The sequence below is a fragment of the Lepus europaeus genome, chromosome 14, assembly GCF_033115175.1.
Source record: "Lepus europaeus isolate LE1 chromosome 14, mLepTim1.pri, whole genome shotgun sequence".
NCBI classification, from domain to species: domain Eukaryota; kingdom Metazoa; phylum Chordata; class Mammalia; order Lagomorpha; family Leporidae; genus Lepus; species Lepus europaeus.
Window position 1 is genome coordinate 69,497,324 of NC_084840.1, and position 19,415 is coordinate 69,516,738.

The following is a 19,415-nucleotide window of genomic DNA, read 5'->3' on the forward strand; positions in this document are numbered from 1 at the left end:
TAAGAAAATGTCCCTAAATAGAAGCACACGTTTCCAAACTGAAAGGGGTCATCAGCAAACAACCTAATGAATAAAACTAAAATAGCACTGTATGTCTGAAATAATCTCAACATAAAAGGTTAAACAACAAACAAACAAAACAAACTAAGGATCAGGCATCAGAACAGCAACAGACTTCTTGCCAGCAACACTGGAAGTCAGAAGACAATGGAGTAATTCCTATGACAGCTGGAATAAACTCTAAACTAGAATTCTACATGCAATTAATAATTAATTAAGATTATGGTAAAATAAAGATAGTTTTAAGATCTGCAAAGTCTAAAAAGCTGAGCTCCTATGTCTACCTTTCTCAGGAAGCTACTGCAAGGTAATGGGGTGTGATTTTTTCCCTCAACAAAGCAGTAAGCTAAGATGACAGAGGAGCCAGGAAATAGGAGAGTCCACACAAGCAAGATGCAGGAATTTCAGGAGAATGGTGACATCACCAGGATGCCACCTGTGGGGTCAGTGGCCAGTCTAGCTCACAATAAGCCAGAGGGCTACAAAGAAAAAACAAGCAAAGGAGATGAAAACAGTTATTAATCACAGCAAAGCTAATGATGTGAAAGCATTTATCATCTATCTTCAGACACAAATACACACATACTCTCTCTCTTTCTCTCTCTCTCATACACACACAAAGGTATATGCTAATATTTATAATAGCAAGAAAACAAATAAGCAAGCAAAACAAGAAAGAACCTACCATGTCCAATGGTAAGGGCACAACTAAACAAATCAGACTATATTCACAAATGAAATAAAAAGCTAATTTTAATGGCAGGATTCTTTTAAACTATTTTAAAGAGTTGGGCGCACACACACACACACAGAGCAAGAGAGCGAGAGCAAGAATCTTTCATCCACTGGTTCCCTCTCCAGCTGGCTGTAATGGCCAAGTCTGGCCCAGCTAAAGCCAGGAGCCTGGAGCTTCATCCAGATCTCTCATGTGGGTGACAGGGGCCCAAACACTCAGGCCATCTTCCACTGTTTTTTCCTACACCATTAGCAGGGAGCTGGATCAGAAGTAGAGTAGCCAGGACATGAGCTGGTGCCCATATGGGATGCCAGTATCGCTGGCAGTGGCTTTACCACCCCAGATCTACTGGATCAGAGACCCCAAGGTATTGGGCCCACCAGTTGGTGTTTATATCTTCTAGGTAATTCTGATGAGGCACTAAGGATTTAGCTGCACTGCTTCAGCTCTCTAATATCTCTCAACAGTATCTCAGTATCTTACAGCGTCTAGAGTTGAGATCTCATTCTTTTTTGGCATGTGTTTTCTAAGTATTTGTTATAGCTCTACCTACCTTTCAAATTGCACTTCCTGCTACTCTCCCCTTCAGATTCTATAACAGGGGTGGCCAACATTTTTTTTGTAAAGGGCCAGATATTAAGTATTTGGGGCTCTGGGGGTGCAATCATTCAACTCTGTAGACGTAGCAATAAAGTCGCAGACAATCTAAGTACATGAATGAGCCTAGCTTTAGTTACACTAAAACTGTGTTTACGAAGCCAGGCACTGGCAGGGGTACAGGTATGCAGACGCGCTTCACAGGCTGTTTGTGAATCGCTGCTCTGGAGTCGAATCATTTGATATTTTCTTTACCTGTTTCTTTGCCAGCAATGCCATCTCTGCATGGCCACATGTTAATCGCCCTTCATGGCCCAATTTAAATATCACCACACCTCGAACCTACTCCTGGAACACCGACTGAATCACATATTCAAATGCTTGAGTATTTACTAAGCACTGGCAGGGCAAACACAACAGGGTCAACGGTGTGCTTGCTTCCTTAGAGGTCAACATCTCGGGAGGACTACAGATAAGAAAACCGGCAGGTACTCAGGGGTGGAAATTCTTGGACACGGTGACTGTGGGTGTGACGGAAACACACAGCATGGGTATCTAGCTGCACTCTGGGGAGAGGAGGTGGAGTCAGGAACAGCTTCAGAGAGGAAACCACGTATTAGTCAAGAACCGGCAAGAAGGTGGGGAGAGTTAAACAAAAAGGGACAAGACGTGGTCAGATGTAGACTCTGGGCAGACTGCATCGGCTGCAGCATGGAAAACATGGAAAACGGGAAGCAATTCAGACTAGAGTTAAAGGTCCCCTAAGCAAATGTAATGGTGATGGGAACAGATGGATTTGAGAGATATTTCAAAAGCAGAATCAGAAGGCCGGTGGTGCTATGGCGAAGTCTAATCCTCCACCTGGGGCACCAGCAGCTGCTCCACTTCCAGTCCAGCTCCCTGCTGATGGCCTGGGAAAGCAGTGCAGGATGGCTCAAGTGCTTGGGCCCCTGCACCCACCTCGGAGACCTGGAAGAAGCTCCTGGCTCCTGGCTTTGGAGTGGCCAGACTCTGGCTACTGAGGCCATTTGGGGAGTGAACCAGTGGATGGAAGGTCTCTGTCTCTCCCTCTAACTCTGCTTCTCAAAAAAATAAATCAATCATTTTTTTAAAAGGAGAATCAGGGCAGGTGTTGTGGTGCAGCAGGTTAAGCTGCCTCTTCAGATGCCCACATCCCATATTGGAGGGCTGGTTCAAGTCCTGGCCACTCTGCTTTCTGATCTAACTTCCTAGGAATCCTGGGAAGCAACAGATGATGGCTCAAGTGCTTGAGCCCCTGACACCCTCGTGGAAGACTCAGATGGAGTTTCAGGCTCTTGGCTTTGACCTGGCCCAGCCCTGGATGTTGTAAGCATTTGGGGAGTGAACCAGTGGTACAGCGGGTCAGCCACCACTTTGTAATGCTAGCATCTTGGTTCAGAGTGCCTGTTCAGAGCGCTCCGCTTCTGATCCAGCTTTCTGCTAACACATCTGGGCGGGGGAGCAGTGGATCGTGGCCAAGGTTTCTGAGTCCCTGCCACCCACACAAGAGGCCTGGATGGGTTCTTGGCTCCTGGCTTTGGGCTGGCCCAACATTAGCCATTGCAGCCATTTGTGGAGTGAACCAGTGGATGAAAGCACTCTTTCATGCTCTCTCTCTCTCTCTGTCACTCTGCCTTTCAAATGGATAAAGCTTCAAAAAAGGGTGTCTATTTTTTTTAAAGTTGGCTCAGTTTTTTATATGAAACTCCATTTTTTCACTATAGCCACTCATCACCCATGTTTGTCAGTACTCTACTCGACTAAGAGGAGAGATTCGTATTTGATCTATCTTTGAACTACCCAGAGTGTAAAGGATGCTTGGTACCAAGCAGGTAGTTGCTCTATCTAAACATCAGTGGCCATCTCCTCCTATGTGTCTGATCCGCTGGTGAACAGAACATGAAACAGAAACCCAGTGAGACCCTCTGTTTTGTGATTTTCAGTTTTACTTATTTATTTTTAATATTTTTTTCTTACTTATTTGAGGGGCAGAGTTAGGGCAGCGGGGTGGTAGGGAGGAAGGTGAGTATCTTCTGTCTCCTCGTTCACTCCCCAAATGGCTCCAATGGCTGGGGTTGAGTCAGGCCAACGCCAGAAGCCAAAAGCTTCTTCTAGGTCTCCCACGTGGGTATAGTGGCCCAAGCACTTGGGCCATCTTCCACTGCTTCCCCAGGCCATCGGAAGGGAGCTGGATCTGAAGTGGAACAGCTGGGACTCTAACTGGTGCCCATTCGGGGTGCTGGTGATGCAGGCAGAAGCTTAACCTGCTATACCATAACGAAGCCTGCTTTGTGACTTTTAGAGTATCCTGAAGATTGGTGGAGCCATTCAGGGTTACAGGGCATGGTGTGAAGCGTTCCTGCTGTATCATTTTTTGGTACACCTTAATTCTGCTGGATTATCCCCACCACCACCACCTACTCAGCACGTGGTGTTCTTCCAGTCCCTCTGTGACGGTTTCATGTTTTCCTCCTGCTAGCCACATGGAGTTATTTAGCTCAGGATCCAACATTAAAACCTTACAAGTCTAAATTCTTTAGGGCTTTCTGCATAAGATAGATGCATGTGGTAAAGAGAACCACTGTGGGCATTGTTAGGCTGACCAAGCAGGTGATAACTGCAATGCTGAATGAAAACTCTAGGACAGTGCATCCGTGCTTTCTACCCTTTTCCTGCCTCTGCAGCCTCCCCCCTCCACTACTTGTCCAGGGTTCGTCCCAGGGCTTGCAGACAATCTACTTTGGTTAGGTGTAATCCTTTTCTCTGGCTAAAGAGACATAGACTGATACGAGCACGGGCCTAGAAGGGACTCTCAGCCTAAGACACATGCCAACGTCCCAAAGCCTATATCAGGACAAAGAAGGAGGCATGGGAAAGCCCTCACGAAGCAGTCCCCATGTGAGATTTCACTGGCAAACAGGCTGGGAGGGCAGCCAGGACTGCTCTAAGTCCTGCGTGTTGCTCATAGCTGCAGCACCACAGTTGGGTACGTTGGAGTTCGCAGGAACATGGGTCACAGGCACGAAGTGACTTCCCCGAGCTCATAAAACTGCTTCGTGGAGGGGCCAAGACTAGAAGCAGTTAGGCCACGCTTGCTTTCTGGTTTGTTCCATCGTTTCCCTTTCTGGTCATCTACTAGTAGGCATCACCAGGTCCCTGCCAGGGTACCTGCCCAGGCTGCGTGCCTTATCCACACGTCCTCGGATGATGGTGTTAAGGAGAGCTCTTTCCTATCCCTGCTCACGTGCGGTCTGAACACGACACAAATCCATGGGCACCAAGCTGGTTGGGGAGCACATCCCCAGGGCCCGGGCCACTCAGATTCTTGCATTTTCAGTCCCTCTGAGTGCTGCAGCATGGGTTGGCTGACTGGATGTATCCTTCAGTGCTTTCTTTGGGATCAGCCTGGCCTTGAGCCCTGACCCCCATAAGGCTGTGGCCAAGTCTGCTCCCCTGACACGAAGCTGCCCTCCAAACAACCTGGACCGGAGGGACAGAAAACAAAGCAGAAGCAGAGAAGAACCCGGGGCCAAGGCAGGAGGGCAACATACTGCAGGGCCAGAAAAGGGGCACCCGGCCCTAGGCCAAGAGGGTGCCTGTCTACTCCTATTGGGAGGAAACACTGGACACAGCTCTTGCACAGGGATGCTAAAGACAGACACATGGGCCAGCGCTGAGGCACGGTGTGCTAAGCCACCGCCTGCAATGCCGACCTCCCATAGGAGCACCGGCTGGTGTCCTGGATGCTCCACTTCCCACCCAGCAGAGGACGGCGAGACCTGGAGCCTACAGTGGTGCTCGCTGCACTTTCGGAAGCAGCATTTCCTGACTTAGTCGCTAGGAAATGGAGATGAGTGCAAATGGCAGCTTTCCTGGGAAACAGGGATTGGAGAAAATCCAAATTTGGAAGCTAGAGGGACAACAGCAGAAATAAAGGCTAAAGTCTCTTTCTGTCAGGGTGTTTTTTATTTTTTAAAGATTTATTTGAAAGTCAGAGTTACACAAAAAGAGAGGGAGAGGCAGAGAGAGAGGTCCTCCATCCACTGGTTCACTCCCCAATTGGCTGCAATGACCAGAGCTGCGCCGATCTGAAGCCAGGAGCCAGGAGCCAGGAGCTTCCTCCAGGTCTCCCATGCAGGTGTAGGGGCCCAAGGACTTGGGCCACTTCCACTGCTCTCCCCAGTCACAGCGGAGAGCTGGATTGGAAGTGGAGCAGCCAGGACTTGAATTGGCACCCATATGGGGGATGCGGGCACCAGGCAGCGGCTTTACCTGTTACGCCACAGCGCCAGCCCCTGGGTGTTTCTAATGTACCAATTTGGATTGAAGAGTAGAAGGAAGGAAGCTCTTTAAAGCCACAATTTCGCAGATGTGGAAAGAACTGAAAACCACACCTCATGCATTCTACCTTCTTTCCCACCACGCTGACTTCGGGTGATGGCAACAGGCCCCTGGGGGAAAACTGTTTTTCTTTCCTTTTTTTTTTTTTTTTTTTTTTTTTTAAAGCAGAGAGAGAGAGAGAGAGAGAGAGAGAGAGAGGGAGGGAGGGAGGGAGGGAGGGGGAGAGGCAGACAGAGAGAAAGAGATCTTCTATCCGCTCTTTCACTACCCAAATGGCCACAACCGTCAGGGCTGGGCCAGGCTGAAGCCAGGAGCCAGGAGTTTTATTGAGGTCTCCCAAGTGCGTGGCAGGGGCACAAGCATTTGGGCCATCTTCTGCTGCTTTCCCAGGCCATTAGCAGGGAGCTGGATTGGAAGTGGGACAGCCAGGACTCAAACCGGTGTCTATATGGCATGCTGGCATTGCAGGCCAAGGCTTAACCCACTACAACATAATTTCAAAAAAACAAAACACAACAAAAAACTCAGAAAACTATTTGTCTTCAACAGTGTGAGAAACAGGGCTCAGGTTGTGGCATGGTGGGTTAAGTCTCCACTTGTGATGCCCCTATGCATTATCAAAGTGTCTGACTGAGTCCCACTTACTCTGCTTCCCATCCATCTCCCTGCTAATGTGCCTGGGAGGCAACTAATGGCCTGGATGGAGTTCCAGGCTCCTGGACTTGGCTGTTAGGGGCACTTGGGAAGTGAACCAGTGAATGGAATCTCCCTCTTGCTCTTTCAAGTAGGTGACAATAAACTTTTTTTAAAATGTGAGGCTATCCTAATATGTATATTAGAATTTTGAACAAATAATTTTAAAAATTTTATTTTCATTCAGTTTGAAAGGCATGCGCACGTGCGCGCGCACACACACACACACACACAGATGGAGAGAGATCTTCCATCTGCTAATTCACTCTCCAAAAGCCTGCAACAGCCAGGGCTGGTCAGTCAGAAGCCAAGAGTCCAGAACTCCACCCAGGTCTCTCCTGTGGGTGGCAGAGAGACCCAAGTACCCAAGTCATCCTCTGCTGTCTTCCAGGGTGTGCATTAGCAAGAAACCAGATCAAAAGTGGAGTAGCTAGGACTTAAAGCAGGCAGAACTTGATCCTGGGCATTCTGATGTGGTATGCAGGCATCCCAAGCAATGGCCCATGATACAGCACTACTGTGCCCACCCTGATTCCCTGAGATGAGCCAAGCACGAAGACTCCTAGGTGGGCAGCCCAGGGTGCTGGTGTTAGCAGAGCATCTGATGGTCACAAACTCCTCTTGTAGAAATCAAAATTATCTCCCTGATATTTGAGCAATGCTCTACTGATTTTTTAAAAAGATTTATTTATTTATTTGAAAGGCAGAGCTACAGAGAGGCAGGGAGAGAGAGAGAGAGAGAGAGAGAGAGAGAGAGAGAGGTCTTCCATCTGCTGGTTGACTCTCCAGATGGCTGTGATGGCTGGAGCTGTGCCAATCTGAAACCAGGAGCCAAGAGCTTCCTCCAGGTCCCTCATGTGGGCGCAGGGGCCCAAGCACTTGGGCCATCTTCTACTGCTTTCCCAGGCCACAGCAGAAAGCTGGACTGGAAGTGAAGCAGGCAGGACTTGAACCAGCGCCCACATGGGATGCCAGCATTGCAGGTGGCGGCTTTACCCTCTTCACCACAGCGCCAACCCCTACTGATTTAATAATTTCAGTTGATGAGACCCTCAGAAGCGGAACTAGAGTAAGGGCAGAGAGAAGACAACATGAACCCCCCTCTCTACACAGCTTCCTGTGCTATGCCTGCTCACTTCAGCAACCTCACCAGAAAGGTCACAAGTGCACAAGGCGTTTCCCCAGTTTCAGAATAAAGGTTTAATTATGGTTATTTCCAACTAGACACTACCGTGATTTTTCACTATGGCTAACAGACCCGTACTTCTGGCAGGAAAGAGACATAAACAAACCAGTGAGGTATGAGGTCTGTGTCCAACTTTGATTACAAAAGTAAAGAATAATGGCTTCCAAGGATTATAGCTGGGTTCCCTGGGAAACTTGAACTTCTTAAACTGGCAAAACAGATCTTGATCTCTAATCTGTTTCTCTGTCAGTGTCTCCTGTACAGAGAAAACAAACACTGCAGGAATGTGGCATTATAGGTGCCCGAGAACTGAGTCGCAGTGTCCTAGTTCTTGTCACTAGACTGAGCTTCTACAGAGATGAAAACTGAACCTTATTCCACCACTTATCAATTACTGTAAACAGCAGGCATTTACTAAATGTTCATTGAATTCAACTTTTGTGACAGCTATTTAGCAACGTCTTAGACCAGTCATTTGATCAGGACGATTTTTGACAAATCTTGATATAATGACAGAACTGGAAGGAAGGTCACTGACCGACTAGTCTGCTTCTCCCCGTCCACCCCCTGAGTGTTTTCTCTCCTTGAAAACAGAGGAAATGTCCTAGCAAGTTCCCAGGGCACTGTGTAGCCTTCAGTCTAACCTAGTCATGAGCAAAGCATTCACTACTGCTTCCTTTACCTTCTAATCCCATGACTACTGGTGAGGTCCGAAGACAATGCCCTGTGGAAGGGAGGGGACATCTCAAGGGCTTACAATGGCTGTGGGACCACATGTACAACCTTGTGGGACTGCTGGCCACAGCGCCTGTTAGCACAGGGAGAAGTGTGCTGAATCTCCAAAACTCATTCATGAATTGGGATCGTGGCTTTTGCTCAAGACAGAGATTACAAGAACAGGAACTATGCTCGTGTTGTCCCCGAGCCACTCTCAAAGAGGCAGACACGGAACATTCCTTAAGAACCACGGCCATGAACGCGCCCCCCACTCTCTCCAGCCAGCTGAATCATGTCATCATCTAGAGGGAGTTCCAGTGGGCTGGAGGGCAGAGCAGATGTCAGGAACACATTCAGAATCAGAACCCAAGAATGCTGACACTAGACAGCACTGTCCCAAGCAGTGGCACCAAGGATCTCTTCTGAGAGGGTATGAGGATTTGCGACGCTAGCCTCAAGAAGTTGCGAATACAGATGGCCTGACACCCAGAGCTTTCTTTGGTAGCGCTAAAGATGAAATGTCTCAACGCTTCCTGAAATGAGCTCAAGCACAGGGTGCTGGGGACCAGCCAGGTGCGCATCCAAACTGGTTTCCCCTGTAACCCTGGAGGAACTCACCACCCTCAGCTGCATTTTCTTCCTGGTTAAGGGAAGGGGTGGCTGGGATAAGAATCCTCTCTCAAGGCTTCCTGCGAAGGTCACTCTCTCCCTAGGGTCCTGTTAGGTTTCCAAGCTGAGCGTAAGTCAGTTTCACCCTGCCATCACCGTCCTCGCTTTTCCTTATGTCTCTTCCTCGGGCCAGTGGGCTTCTAAATTGCTGTTTGCTTTGATCGCCAAAACTAAGATCATTCCTTTCCCCCAGTATCTCACAAGTTTCTCAATTCTGCTGGGCTTATTATGGGGACTCGTGCTGAACTTGAAGAATGCTATCCCCCACAGTTCTTTTCCATTTGGTAAAATCTTTTCTTTTTTGAACATCTGTGCAATAGTCACATTCTTTATTTTAAAAAACATTTATTTATTTATTTGAAAGGCAGAGTTACAGAGAGAGAGAGGGAGAGAAAGAAAAGAGAGAGAGATCTTCCATCTGCTGGCTCACTCCCCAAATGGCCACAATGGCTGGGGCTGGGCTAGGATGATGCCAGGAGTCAAAAACTCCACCTGGGTCTCCCACATGGGTGCAGGGGCCCAAGCACTCGGGCCACCTTCTGCTGCTTTCCCAAGCATATCAGCGGGGAGCTGGATTGGAAGTGGAGCAGCCTTGACACAGATCGGCACTCATAGAGGATGCCAGCATTGCAGGCGTTAGCTAAACGCCCGTCCTATTTGGTAGAATCTTAAAGTAACTCTGTGATCTATTTATTTATTGTCCATTCCCCACAGCTCCCACCGTCATACAGCACAGAGCATAAGAGTAGAAGCAGCACCACCTTGATGGGGCGCAAATTCTTTTATGTGCCTCATTACCTGATTCTGTGCCATGTTCTCCTATGCTGCCTATTTCCCCTGTACATCAGGAGAACAACTCCTTACCCTTCACATAGGCCTGCTCACAGTCTTCAAGAATATTCCTTTGTGGAAATTACTGAGCTAGGCTTAGTTGTCACCCACTATTATTTCACTATTATTTGTGTATTTTTCTTATAACTGGAAAACTGAAAAAAATTGGCATTTCATTTTCAATGGCAAGTAAAGATTTTGTTTGTTTGTTTGTGTTTTTGACAGGCAGAGTGGACAGTGAGAGAGAGACAGAGAGAAAGGTCTTCCTTTTGCCGTTGGTTCACCCTCCAATGGCTACCACGGCCGGCGCACCGCGCTGATCCGATGGCAGGAGCCAGGTGCTTCTCCTGGTCTCCCATGGGGTGCAGGGCCCAAGCACTTGGGCCATCCTCCACTGCACTCCCTGGCCACAGCAGAGAGCTGGCCTGGAAGAGGGGCAACCGGGACAGAATCCGGAGCCCCGACCAGGACTAGAACCCGGTGTGCCGGCGCTGCAAGGTGGAGGATTAGCCTAGTGAGCCGCGGCGCCGGCCAAGATTTTTCAACAGTCATATAACACTTGATTTTCACCAAGCATGGTACTCAGTGACCAGGATCCCTGGCTACACATGATGGAGTGTTTAAAGTTCATGTTCTCCTGTCTGGAAGTCTAGCTTCTCTTTACAATGAGTATCAGCCATGGGAGTCTCTCCACATGGTGTCCTTCAGTCCCCAGAATCAGAAAAGATGAGTTCAGTACACAGTGATTTGGGGCCTCCAGACTCTGTAGTTTGCAAACACCCTGCTTGGAGGACTCTTCAGGTAGAATATAACCTAGCTCTTAAAAGTATTTTTAGAGCCAAGTTTATTTTTAGAAAGGAGACCAAGAACACCTGATGTTAAATGGTATATCCTGAAGTTTTCAAATTCTGGCTGAAGTGCTGCTGCCTGGGATCTAACAAGCCCTAAGCCACACCAAATGCAAAGTTAAAAGAGTTGCTTGGATAGGATTGATATCCTACCCAGGTGGCCACCATTATGACTGAGGCCATTCTAAGAAAGTAATGCATTGATTTATATTGAAGGAAAAGTCTTGATTTCTCAAGAGGCTGATTGCAGTATTTTTTTTTTCTTGTAAGTAGTTTTTTTCCGAGTATCTTATAGAAAGGTGTAGCTACATCTACCCCATTGGTCAAGTTCTAGAATACTTGGCTAACAGCACATCTTTTGAATATGCTTTTCCTTTGAAATTGCCAGCAGCTTTAATACAAACAGGATGCAGCACCTCTTTAAAAGTTGGGAGTATGGCTGTGGAACTTACCTATCTTAACAAGTGACACTGACTGGTTAATAAGAAAGCGACTTTATAGGGCCGGTGCAGTGGCTCACTTGGTTAATCCTCTGTCTGCGGTGCCAGCATCCCATGTGGGTGCCGGGTTCTAGTCCCGGTTGTTCCTCTTTCGGTCCTGCACCCACATGGGAGACCAGGAGGAAGCACCTGGCTCCTGGCTTCAGATCAGCGCAGCACCGGCCGTGGCAGCCATTTGGGGGGTGAACCAGTGGAGGGAAGACCTTTCTCTCTGTCTCTCTCTCACTGTCTGACTCTATCTGTCAAATAAAAAAAAAAGCAATTTTACAGTGTATGAAGGGTATTTGACCTAATGGTCCAGAAGCACGTGTTGCATCTTGAAATACCTGGGCTTGAGATCTACCTCCAGCTCCTGACTCCAGCTTCCTGCCAATGGAGAGCCTGGGAGGCAGCAATGATGGCTCAAGTAACTGGGTTCCTGCCACCCAATTACCAGAGGGAAACCATGACTGAGTTCCTGGGTCCCAGCTTTGGCCCCAGATGGGGGCTGTGGTGGACACTTGGGGAGTGAACCAGAGGATGGCGGCTCTCTCTCTAGTAAGCAAATAAATAAATACATAAGAATTTGTTTTGAATCTAAGATAAGCTTTATCTTCAAAAAAAAAAAAAAAAAGATTTACTTACTTACTTGAAAGTCAGAGTCACAGAGAGGGGGAGACAGAGAGATCTATCTGCTGGCTCACTCCCCAGATAGCCGTTACAGCCAGGGCTGGGCCAGGTCAAAGCCAGGAGCCAGGAGCTTCTTCCAGGTCTCCCAAGTGGGTAGTAGGGGCCCAGGCCATCCTCTGCTGCTTTTTCCAGGCCATCAGCAGAAAGCTAGATTGGAAGTAGAGCAGCTGGGGCATGAACTGGTACCCACATGGGATGCCGGTGCCACAAGTGACCACTTTACCCACTACGCCACAACGCCAGCCCAAATTTGAAAATATCTTGGAGGAATGCCACTCTGATCCCTATATTTAACTCAACCTATAGTAAAACCTATGCAGGCCAATACTGTATGCTTTTAAAAACCTTCCACCTCTGGTAGTTAAGAAGCAAAATGCTGTTCTCAGCTTTTCTACTTGAACTCCTGATGTTTATAAATATAAGAGATATACAGTCCTTCCTGTCTTTAAACCAAATGGCATTTCCAATTTATTACCTTAAAAGGCTGTAATAAAAAGTTTTAAAGCAAGCCATTTGTCTGTGACTTAGAACTGAAACTTCATGGAACTCCCTTTTAAACAAGAGCTCTGTCCCTGAAGATATCTTCCTGTGCATGTTATCTTGACAGTTAACATGATGTGTGTTTTTCAAGTTTATCAGATGACAGATCTTAATATCCCATTTTTCTACATGTTCTAGGAAGAGCTGTATTTTACTTGGCTATAGCCTGCAAACTCCCTGCATTCATTTATAGATTTGCTTTTTTTTTTTTTCAGATTTTTAAAACATTTATTTATTTTGAGAGTTAAGAGTTACAGTCAGAGAGAGGGAGAGACAGAAAAGTCATCCACTGATTCACTCCCCAAATAGCCTCAATGGAGGGAGCTAAGCGGATCCAAAGCCAGAAGCCAGGGCATTGTTCTGGTTCTCCCACGTGGGTACAGGGGCCCAAGCACTTGGGCCACCTTCTACTGCTTCCCCAGGCCATAGCAAAGAGCTGGATTGGAAATGAAGCAGCCGGGACTTGAACTGGTACCCATATGGGATGCCGGCGCTGCAGGCAGAGGCTTAACCCACTATGCCACAGCACTGGCCCCCAGATTTGCTTCTTGAAGTTGAAACATCTTTCAGGTACTCTGCTTGCTCTGACCCTCAAAGAGGCTTCTTCTCATTTTCTCCTAAATCTTCATGGTAGCATGGATGCCATCCAGATTACCAGTGGGAAAGAAGGACCTAGTGCCTCAGCTGGGGATATGTGGCTGGAAGACAGCACTCAGCTATAAACCCTCTTTCCAGTTTGTCTCAGCTGAAAGACACTATTTTGTCGTGGACACCCCTTGGAAGCTCATATCCAATGGCCAATCACCAACTGGGCACGAAGGTCCCACCCGGACCAGCATGGGGCGACTGAAGGGCTATCCCATCTCCAGCGAGGGCCCACCCTGGGTCTACATCATAACTCCTCCTTTTCTAGCCAATCCTGCCACAGCTGTTGATCCTGGAAACCTTCCCAACAAACCTCCTGCACGCTGCCCGCCAATTAGCTTCTGCTGCTTGGGGATGCAAATATGCAGCAACCTGTTCTGTCTTAATGGACCGCAGCCACTAGAACACTCACCCCACTGTAGTGTCCTTAGCCTGCAGAATAGTGTTTTAATATTTGAGCACATATATAAATCACACACACACACACACACACACGAAGAAATGCAGGGTAATATAGAACAGGCAGTTAATACTACTCCTCAATGGGCAAGTCTGTAGATTTCCACCATGTTCAGTTTGTCTTTAGAGTCTATGAATCTGATGGACCACAGAGGATTCGGTAAAAGTAGAGATTAATTGGTAATTTGGAAGAATGGAACCAATATGATTAGAATGGAGACACAAAGCAGCCGTTTTCCTTCCACCAACTCAAAACACTTGACATGCTTGGTCTTTCCTAGGAAGAGATTAGCAGATTTTATGTTACTTCCCTATCAAAAGAGGTCATGGTACAAAGGATTAGTTGAGTCACGTCTCAAGTTCAACGAGATAAGAATTATGAAAGGCAAGAAAATGATTCAAATATCCTGACTCTGAATTCACTACCCTCATCTGCTTAGATACCAAGGTCATGTGATGAACATTTCGATTTCATTCCATCACCACAGGCACTAGGCGGTCTTTTAGACCACTGCACCTAAGTTGAGTACACCAAGTTGTACAATATTCTTCTGTATCAGAACAGGTCTGCCTGCTAACTATGCTTTGGAGAATGTACTCCACTACCAGCACGTTCATCTGTATCTTATACTACTTTTGCAAAGTAACATCATTAGCTTCAACTTTCCATTCTTTAGTATTGGTAGGCTCTCTGACATCCAGAAGGTAATTTGGCTTATATTTGTCTTTGGCTGAACCAATCACACCGTATTACTTACCACCAGGATGGTTTTAAAAAAGAAAATATGCAAGCAGGAGTTTATAAAAGTCTGTCATTACCACTACCGAGCCCCGCAACATGCAAACCTTTCAGATCTTCAGCCCAACTGAGGGCTCAGTGTGTCTGAGGGGAACTGATGGCCCCACTGGAAGAAGACAAACTGAGAGGAGGAGCCACAGACCATCGTGGGTAAGGCCCAGGGGCCAGATCTCTCCCGCACTTTCCTCTATGAACAGAATCATCTCTTTCCTGAAAGATACATGTCCTCAGGGGGAGAAAAGTGCACAAGATCCCCTCTTAATTTCAAAACTAAGGACTCTTTGTGCAAAACTCCCAAAGCCACAGAGAGGTCTGGGTTCAACAGGAAGGGCTACAAAAGCATTTGCAGTTGAAAGGATTTAAAGACCTGTCTTAAGGTGAATTGTTTCTGTCCCATGAGACACTTCTCTTCTTCTAGTCACAGGGACTGACTGCCCGTGTGCCCCTGCGTGGGTTTGTTGTGGTGCCCGGACACGCTCCTTGCCGTGGCTGAGCAGCCCTGAGTTGTCGCTACAGCTAGAGATCTGCTCCTTTGCCATGAATAAGGCTCTGTGTTTGGGCAAAATTGAAGATAATTATAAATAAGACTGCCATTTCACAAACAAGTATTCCAAAGCATAACCCAAAAGGGTTCCGTAAGATTGTCCTTACAGAGCAGAGGCGTTGGGGCAAAGGCACCCCTCCGGAGCACGGGAAAGCACCGAAGGAAACCACTACTCACCAGAGTGAAGCTTCGCGACCGGGAACTGCTGCTCCGGCTCTCCAGACTGCCCCCTCTGCTCAAGTCGCTGAGCCCACAGCTGGGCGACATGTCAGAGTCCATCTCCGAAGAGTCCGGCTTCTGCTGGCTTACAGGCATCCCCACAGAGACCTCGGTTCCCCGCTTGCTCACAGGAAGTCGGGAAGCAGCCAGGGTCCCATCCTGAGGTAGAAGACGACTTCTAGAGAAAGCAAGCAAAGGAGGACGACGGTCAGTGAGCCCACGTGATGAGAGGCCTTATCCTCCCTTAAGATCCAGAGACTGCATCCACAGACCCGACCATTAGGAACAAGGAGCCAGCAGCCCTAAGCCAGGGGCCAGGAGCCTCTTCCAGATCTCTCACGTGGGTGCAGGGGCCCAGGGACTTGGGCCATCTTCTACTGCTTCCTCAGGTGCATAAGCAGGGAGCTGGATTGGAAGAGGAGCAGCCGGGACTCGAATAGGCATCCGTATGGGATGCCGTGGTTTGACATGCTGCGCCACACCGAGTCTGTGCTTTTGTGCTCCTGCACACTCACACTCACACTCAGGCTCTCCCTGCCTCTTCTGCCTCCCACACCACAGAGCTGCAGCGCCTTCTCCAGCTCACTGCAGTTCCGAGTTGAGGTCAGGTGACAAGTGCCAAGCTGTTACCAGTGGAAGCGTGGCTGACGTTTCCAAGATTGAAGACACTTTGGATGCCTTGATGCTACTGTAGCTTCTTTTGGTTCTTTTTTAAAGGCAGAGTGACAGAAAGGGAGAGAGAGAGCGTGGGGTTTGCTCTCCAAACAGCCACAATAGCCAGGGCTGGGCCAGGAGGAAGCCAGGAGCCTGGCACTCTATCCAGGTCTTCCACGTGGGTGGCAGGGACCCAAGTATTTGGGTCATCTTCCCATCTGCTGCCCTCCCCCTCCCAGGTGCTTCAGCAGGGAGCTGGACAGGAAATGGAGCAGCCGAGACTTAAGCTGGTGTCCACAAGGGATACCATACCTGCGTCACAGGCAGTGGCTTAACCTGCTGCACCACAATGCTGGCCCAGAACTACTGCAGCTTCTACCTAGTAAGTAAAGTAGAAATCAACACTATCAGGAAGTTCATGTTTTTGCTTCCAGGAAAAAGATACCAAAAATGAACCCAGAAAGTTGCATACAATCTTCTGACCCTTTTAGCAGAGAATTCAGCCCAGTCCCTTGAACAACAGCTAATTAAGAAAATTCAACAAAACACTCTGGGGCAGATGCTTGGTGCAGCAGTTAGGATGGCGCATCCTGTATCAGTGTCAGAAAGCTCCTTCTCTTCCAGCTTCCTGTTAACACACAATTGGGAAACAGCACGTGATGGCACAAGGACTTGGGTCCCTGCTGCTCACATGGAATTCCTAGATTGTATTTCAGGCTCTGCTTTGGCATGGCCCAGTACTCACTGTTGTGGGCATTTGGGGAATGAACCAGCAGGTGAGATTTCAGGCTCTCTGCCTTTCAAAAACAATAGCAAAACTTTCTAGAAGATCAAAGAAGACTAATGGGGATAAGCTTCCTGTTAGTTAAAATTAAGTAGAAACATTTGTGGAGAAAGTTCCATCAGTGGTAAACACCTGTAAGAGGACCTATCACTTGAAACTTCAAAAATTACTGTGAAAAGAACTCAGAGGAATCCTGCAGACATCTCCGTAAAAACTATTTCTTACTCTATTTATTTGTTTTGTTTCAACTTTTATCTATTTACTTGAGAAGTACACACAGACACACACACACACACACACAGAAACACGTGCTCCCATCTGTTAGTTCACTCCCCAAATGACCACCACGGCTGGGACTGGGTCAGGCCACAGCAAGGGAGCCAGGAACTCAATCCAAGTCCCACACGTGGGTCTGCATTAGCAGGAAGCTGGGGTCAGGAGCCAGAGCCAGGCACTGAACCAAGTCATGGTATGGTACAGGATGATTTGGGATGTGAGCATCTCAACCAGCGTGCTAACTGCCAGACTAAAACCCACCCTAGCTCATTTCTCTTCTCTTTTCAGGTGAGTTAGCACAGGTCAAATATACAAGGTTAGGAAACCAGAAGAATCTGAGGACACTTCTTTTTTTGTAACCTGACAAATAGTAAAAAAAAAAAAAAAAAAAGCTTAAAGTGTTTAAAGTTTTAAAATTCATTCTATGGTATGAAAGCCTAAACAATACACAGATTTTAGTGTAAGTTATCTACATAGTAAATAATATGCAACTCAGAAATTCACATATCCATGGGGAAAGCTGTAATGAATTCAGTCTAGTAAATCCCATACCTGACATGAATCTGGAATAAACACACACGGTGGATGTCCTAGGTATGCTGACAACAGCGGCTGGGGACAGAGCACTGAGAAGCTAGATGGAGCGGGAGGAAGGTGGGGCAGGCTCTGCAGAGCAGACAGGATGATGTGTGGACTCTTCCCGTCCCTAGACACAGCTCAAGTTCATCATTCCTGAACTCTGTGAACCACTGCTCGGGGAAAGGAGAGAGCTGAAGGCCCCCGAGTCCTCCCCACCCACATCAGCGGGATGAGTGGGATGAACGACACTGGAAGTGAAATAGCGACTCGGCCCCAGGCAACGCAGGAGCCCAGACGTCCTGCCCCACTTGCAGGAAAGGATTTGGAATTTTGCTACGGGTCTGGGCAGTCAGGGCCACACCATTTGAGAATGCACCTTTCTCTCAAGTTACTGTAATTTTAACTGCTCTCAAACGGTAATATTCAGACGTCCGTAAATTACTCTCTGGAAGCAGTATGCGGAAGCTAACCAGAATCATCCAGAAGGCAAGAACTGCCAGAGAGAACGTGAGAGCTTTGCTTCAGTATTCTTCACAGGCTCAAGACTCCAGAGTTAGTGCTCCCCTGGTCCTAGTGCCCTGGGAATTCAAATGCAGGATTTCACCTGTGGTCCCCTGTGGAGAGGCAATGTTTTCTGAAGGGGAAGGACTAGGCGGCATCCTGTGTTTCTGGTCTGCCCAGGAAAGCGAGCTTGAGACAGAGGCAGGCAGGGCTGACAGAACGGCCACAGCTGTGAGTCCAGGAAGGCTGTTGAGTAACACACTTGTTGGGTGTGCAAATAGTGCACACTGTCAGCAGTGAGGCTGGGGTCTAATCTAGCCCCTAGGGAGCAGCCGGCCTGTGGATGAAGAAACCGACTTCCTGCAAGCACTTAGAGCAAGATTTGTTAAGAAACTGCAGGAACCCTCACACTACAGGGGCAGAACTAGGAGCCAGCTGTGTTCTCTGCCTGTTTACTCTTTCCCATGTCCTGGTTTTTTTTCTCACTCTTTACCAGCAACACCCTTTTTTGGTAATGTCTCATTTACCAGTTGATAAAGAGAGCAATGACAAAGTCACTACTGGTCACAGTCCTAGTGATGCCACATCCGCCCAGCTTGGCTGGTCCCAAGGACAGCTGCTGTCCAGGGTGATGGACCCAAGAGATGGATCGGGTGGACAGGCTGAGGTCATGAGGCAAGTGAACCTCCTGCACTGAGTGTGCTGGGGCCAGAAGACAAAGGCGGCTCCTTTCCCTCCAGAAAGTCCTAGGCAGTCTGCACCCAGCCCCCCTCTCACCATCACTGCACTCCACCTCAGCACCAAACAGCCATGGCCAGGTACAAGGAGCCTGAGTAACTAGGTCTTTCCATCGCTCACGTGAAAGCTTTGGTTTCGCCCAACCCCACAGCTGACTTACACGAGGCAAAGCCCATCCTTAGGCACAGAGGCTGTGTCACACAACCAAAGGGTTGCAAACTCACTGACTCCTCTCTCTGCCACTCTCAATCAGCCGCCAAGCTCTGCAGTGCCTTACTTTGCAACTTTCCTTCCTAATTCTGCTCCTAGCTCAGGACCACTTTAGAAAGAGCCTCCCTGCGGCCGGCGATGCGGCACAGTAGGATAAGCCACTGCCTGCAGTGCCGGCTCCACTTCAGATCCAGCTCCCTGCTAATGTGCCTGGGAAAGCAATGAAAGATGGCCCAAGTCCTTGGGCCCCTGCACCCATATGGGAGATCCAGAAGAAGCTCCTGGCTCCTGGCTTCAGATTGGCCAGCTCCAGCCATTGTGGCCATTTGGGGAGTGAACCAGTGAATGAAAGACCTCTCTCTCTGTCTCTCTCTCTGTGTAACTCTGCCTCTCAAATAAGTAAATAAGAAAGAAAGAAAGGGAAAGAAAGACAGACTGAGCCTCCCTTATTGCCATAAGAATAATAAATAAAGCATCTAACTTCAATTAGAAAAGTAATAAAACAACCGCAGACTAAAACCAAGAACATGAAATTAAGTACAGAACCACACCAAAAAAAGAGAATAAAACCCAAAACTCAGCATTTTGAAAATGCTAAT

At 47.9% G+C, this 19,415-nt stretch overlaps 1 protein-coding gene across 1 annotated transcript in view; it reads right to left on the reverse strand.

Annotated features, from left to right (window-relative positions):
- PROSER2 (proline and serine rich 2) overlaps positions 1-19,415 on the reverse strand; it is a 46,713-nt gene that overhangs the window by 8,327 nt on the left and 18,971 nt on the right. The window contains exon 2 of the mRNA XM_062210913.1: positions 15,033-15,252. Within this exon, the coding sequence (XP_062066897.1) occupies positions 15,033-15,170 (138 nt within the window). The 5' untranslated portion in view covers positions 15,171-15,252. The remainder of the gene's footprint in view (positions 1-15,032; positions 15,253-19,415) is intronic.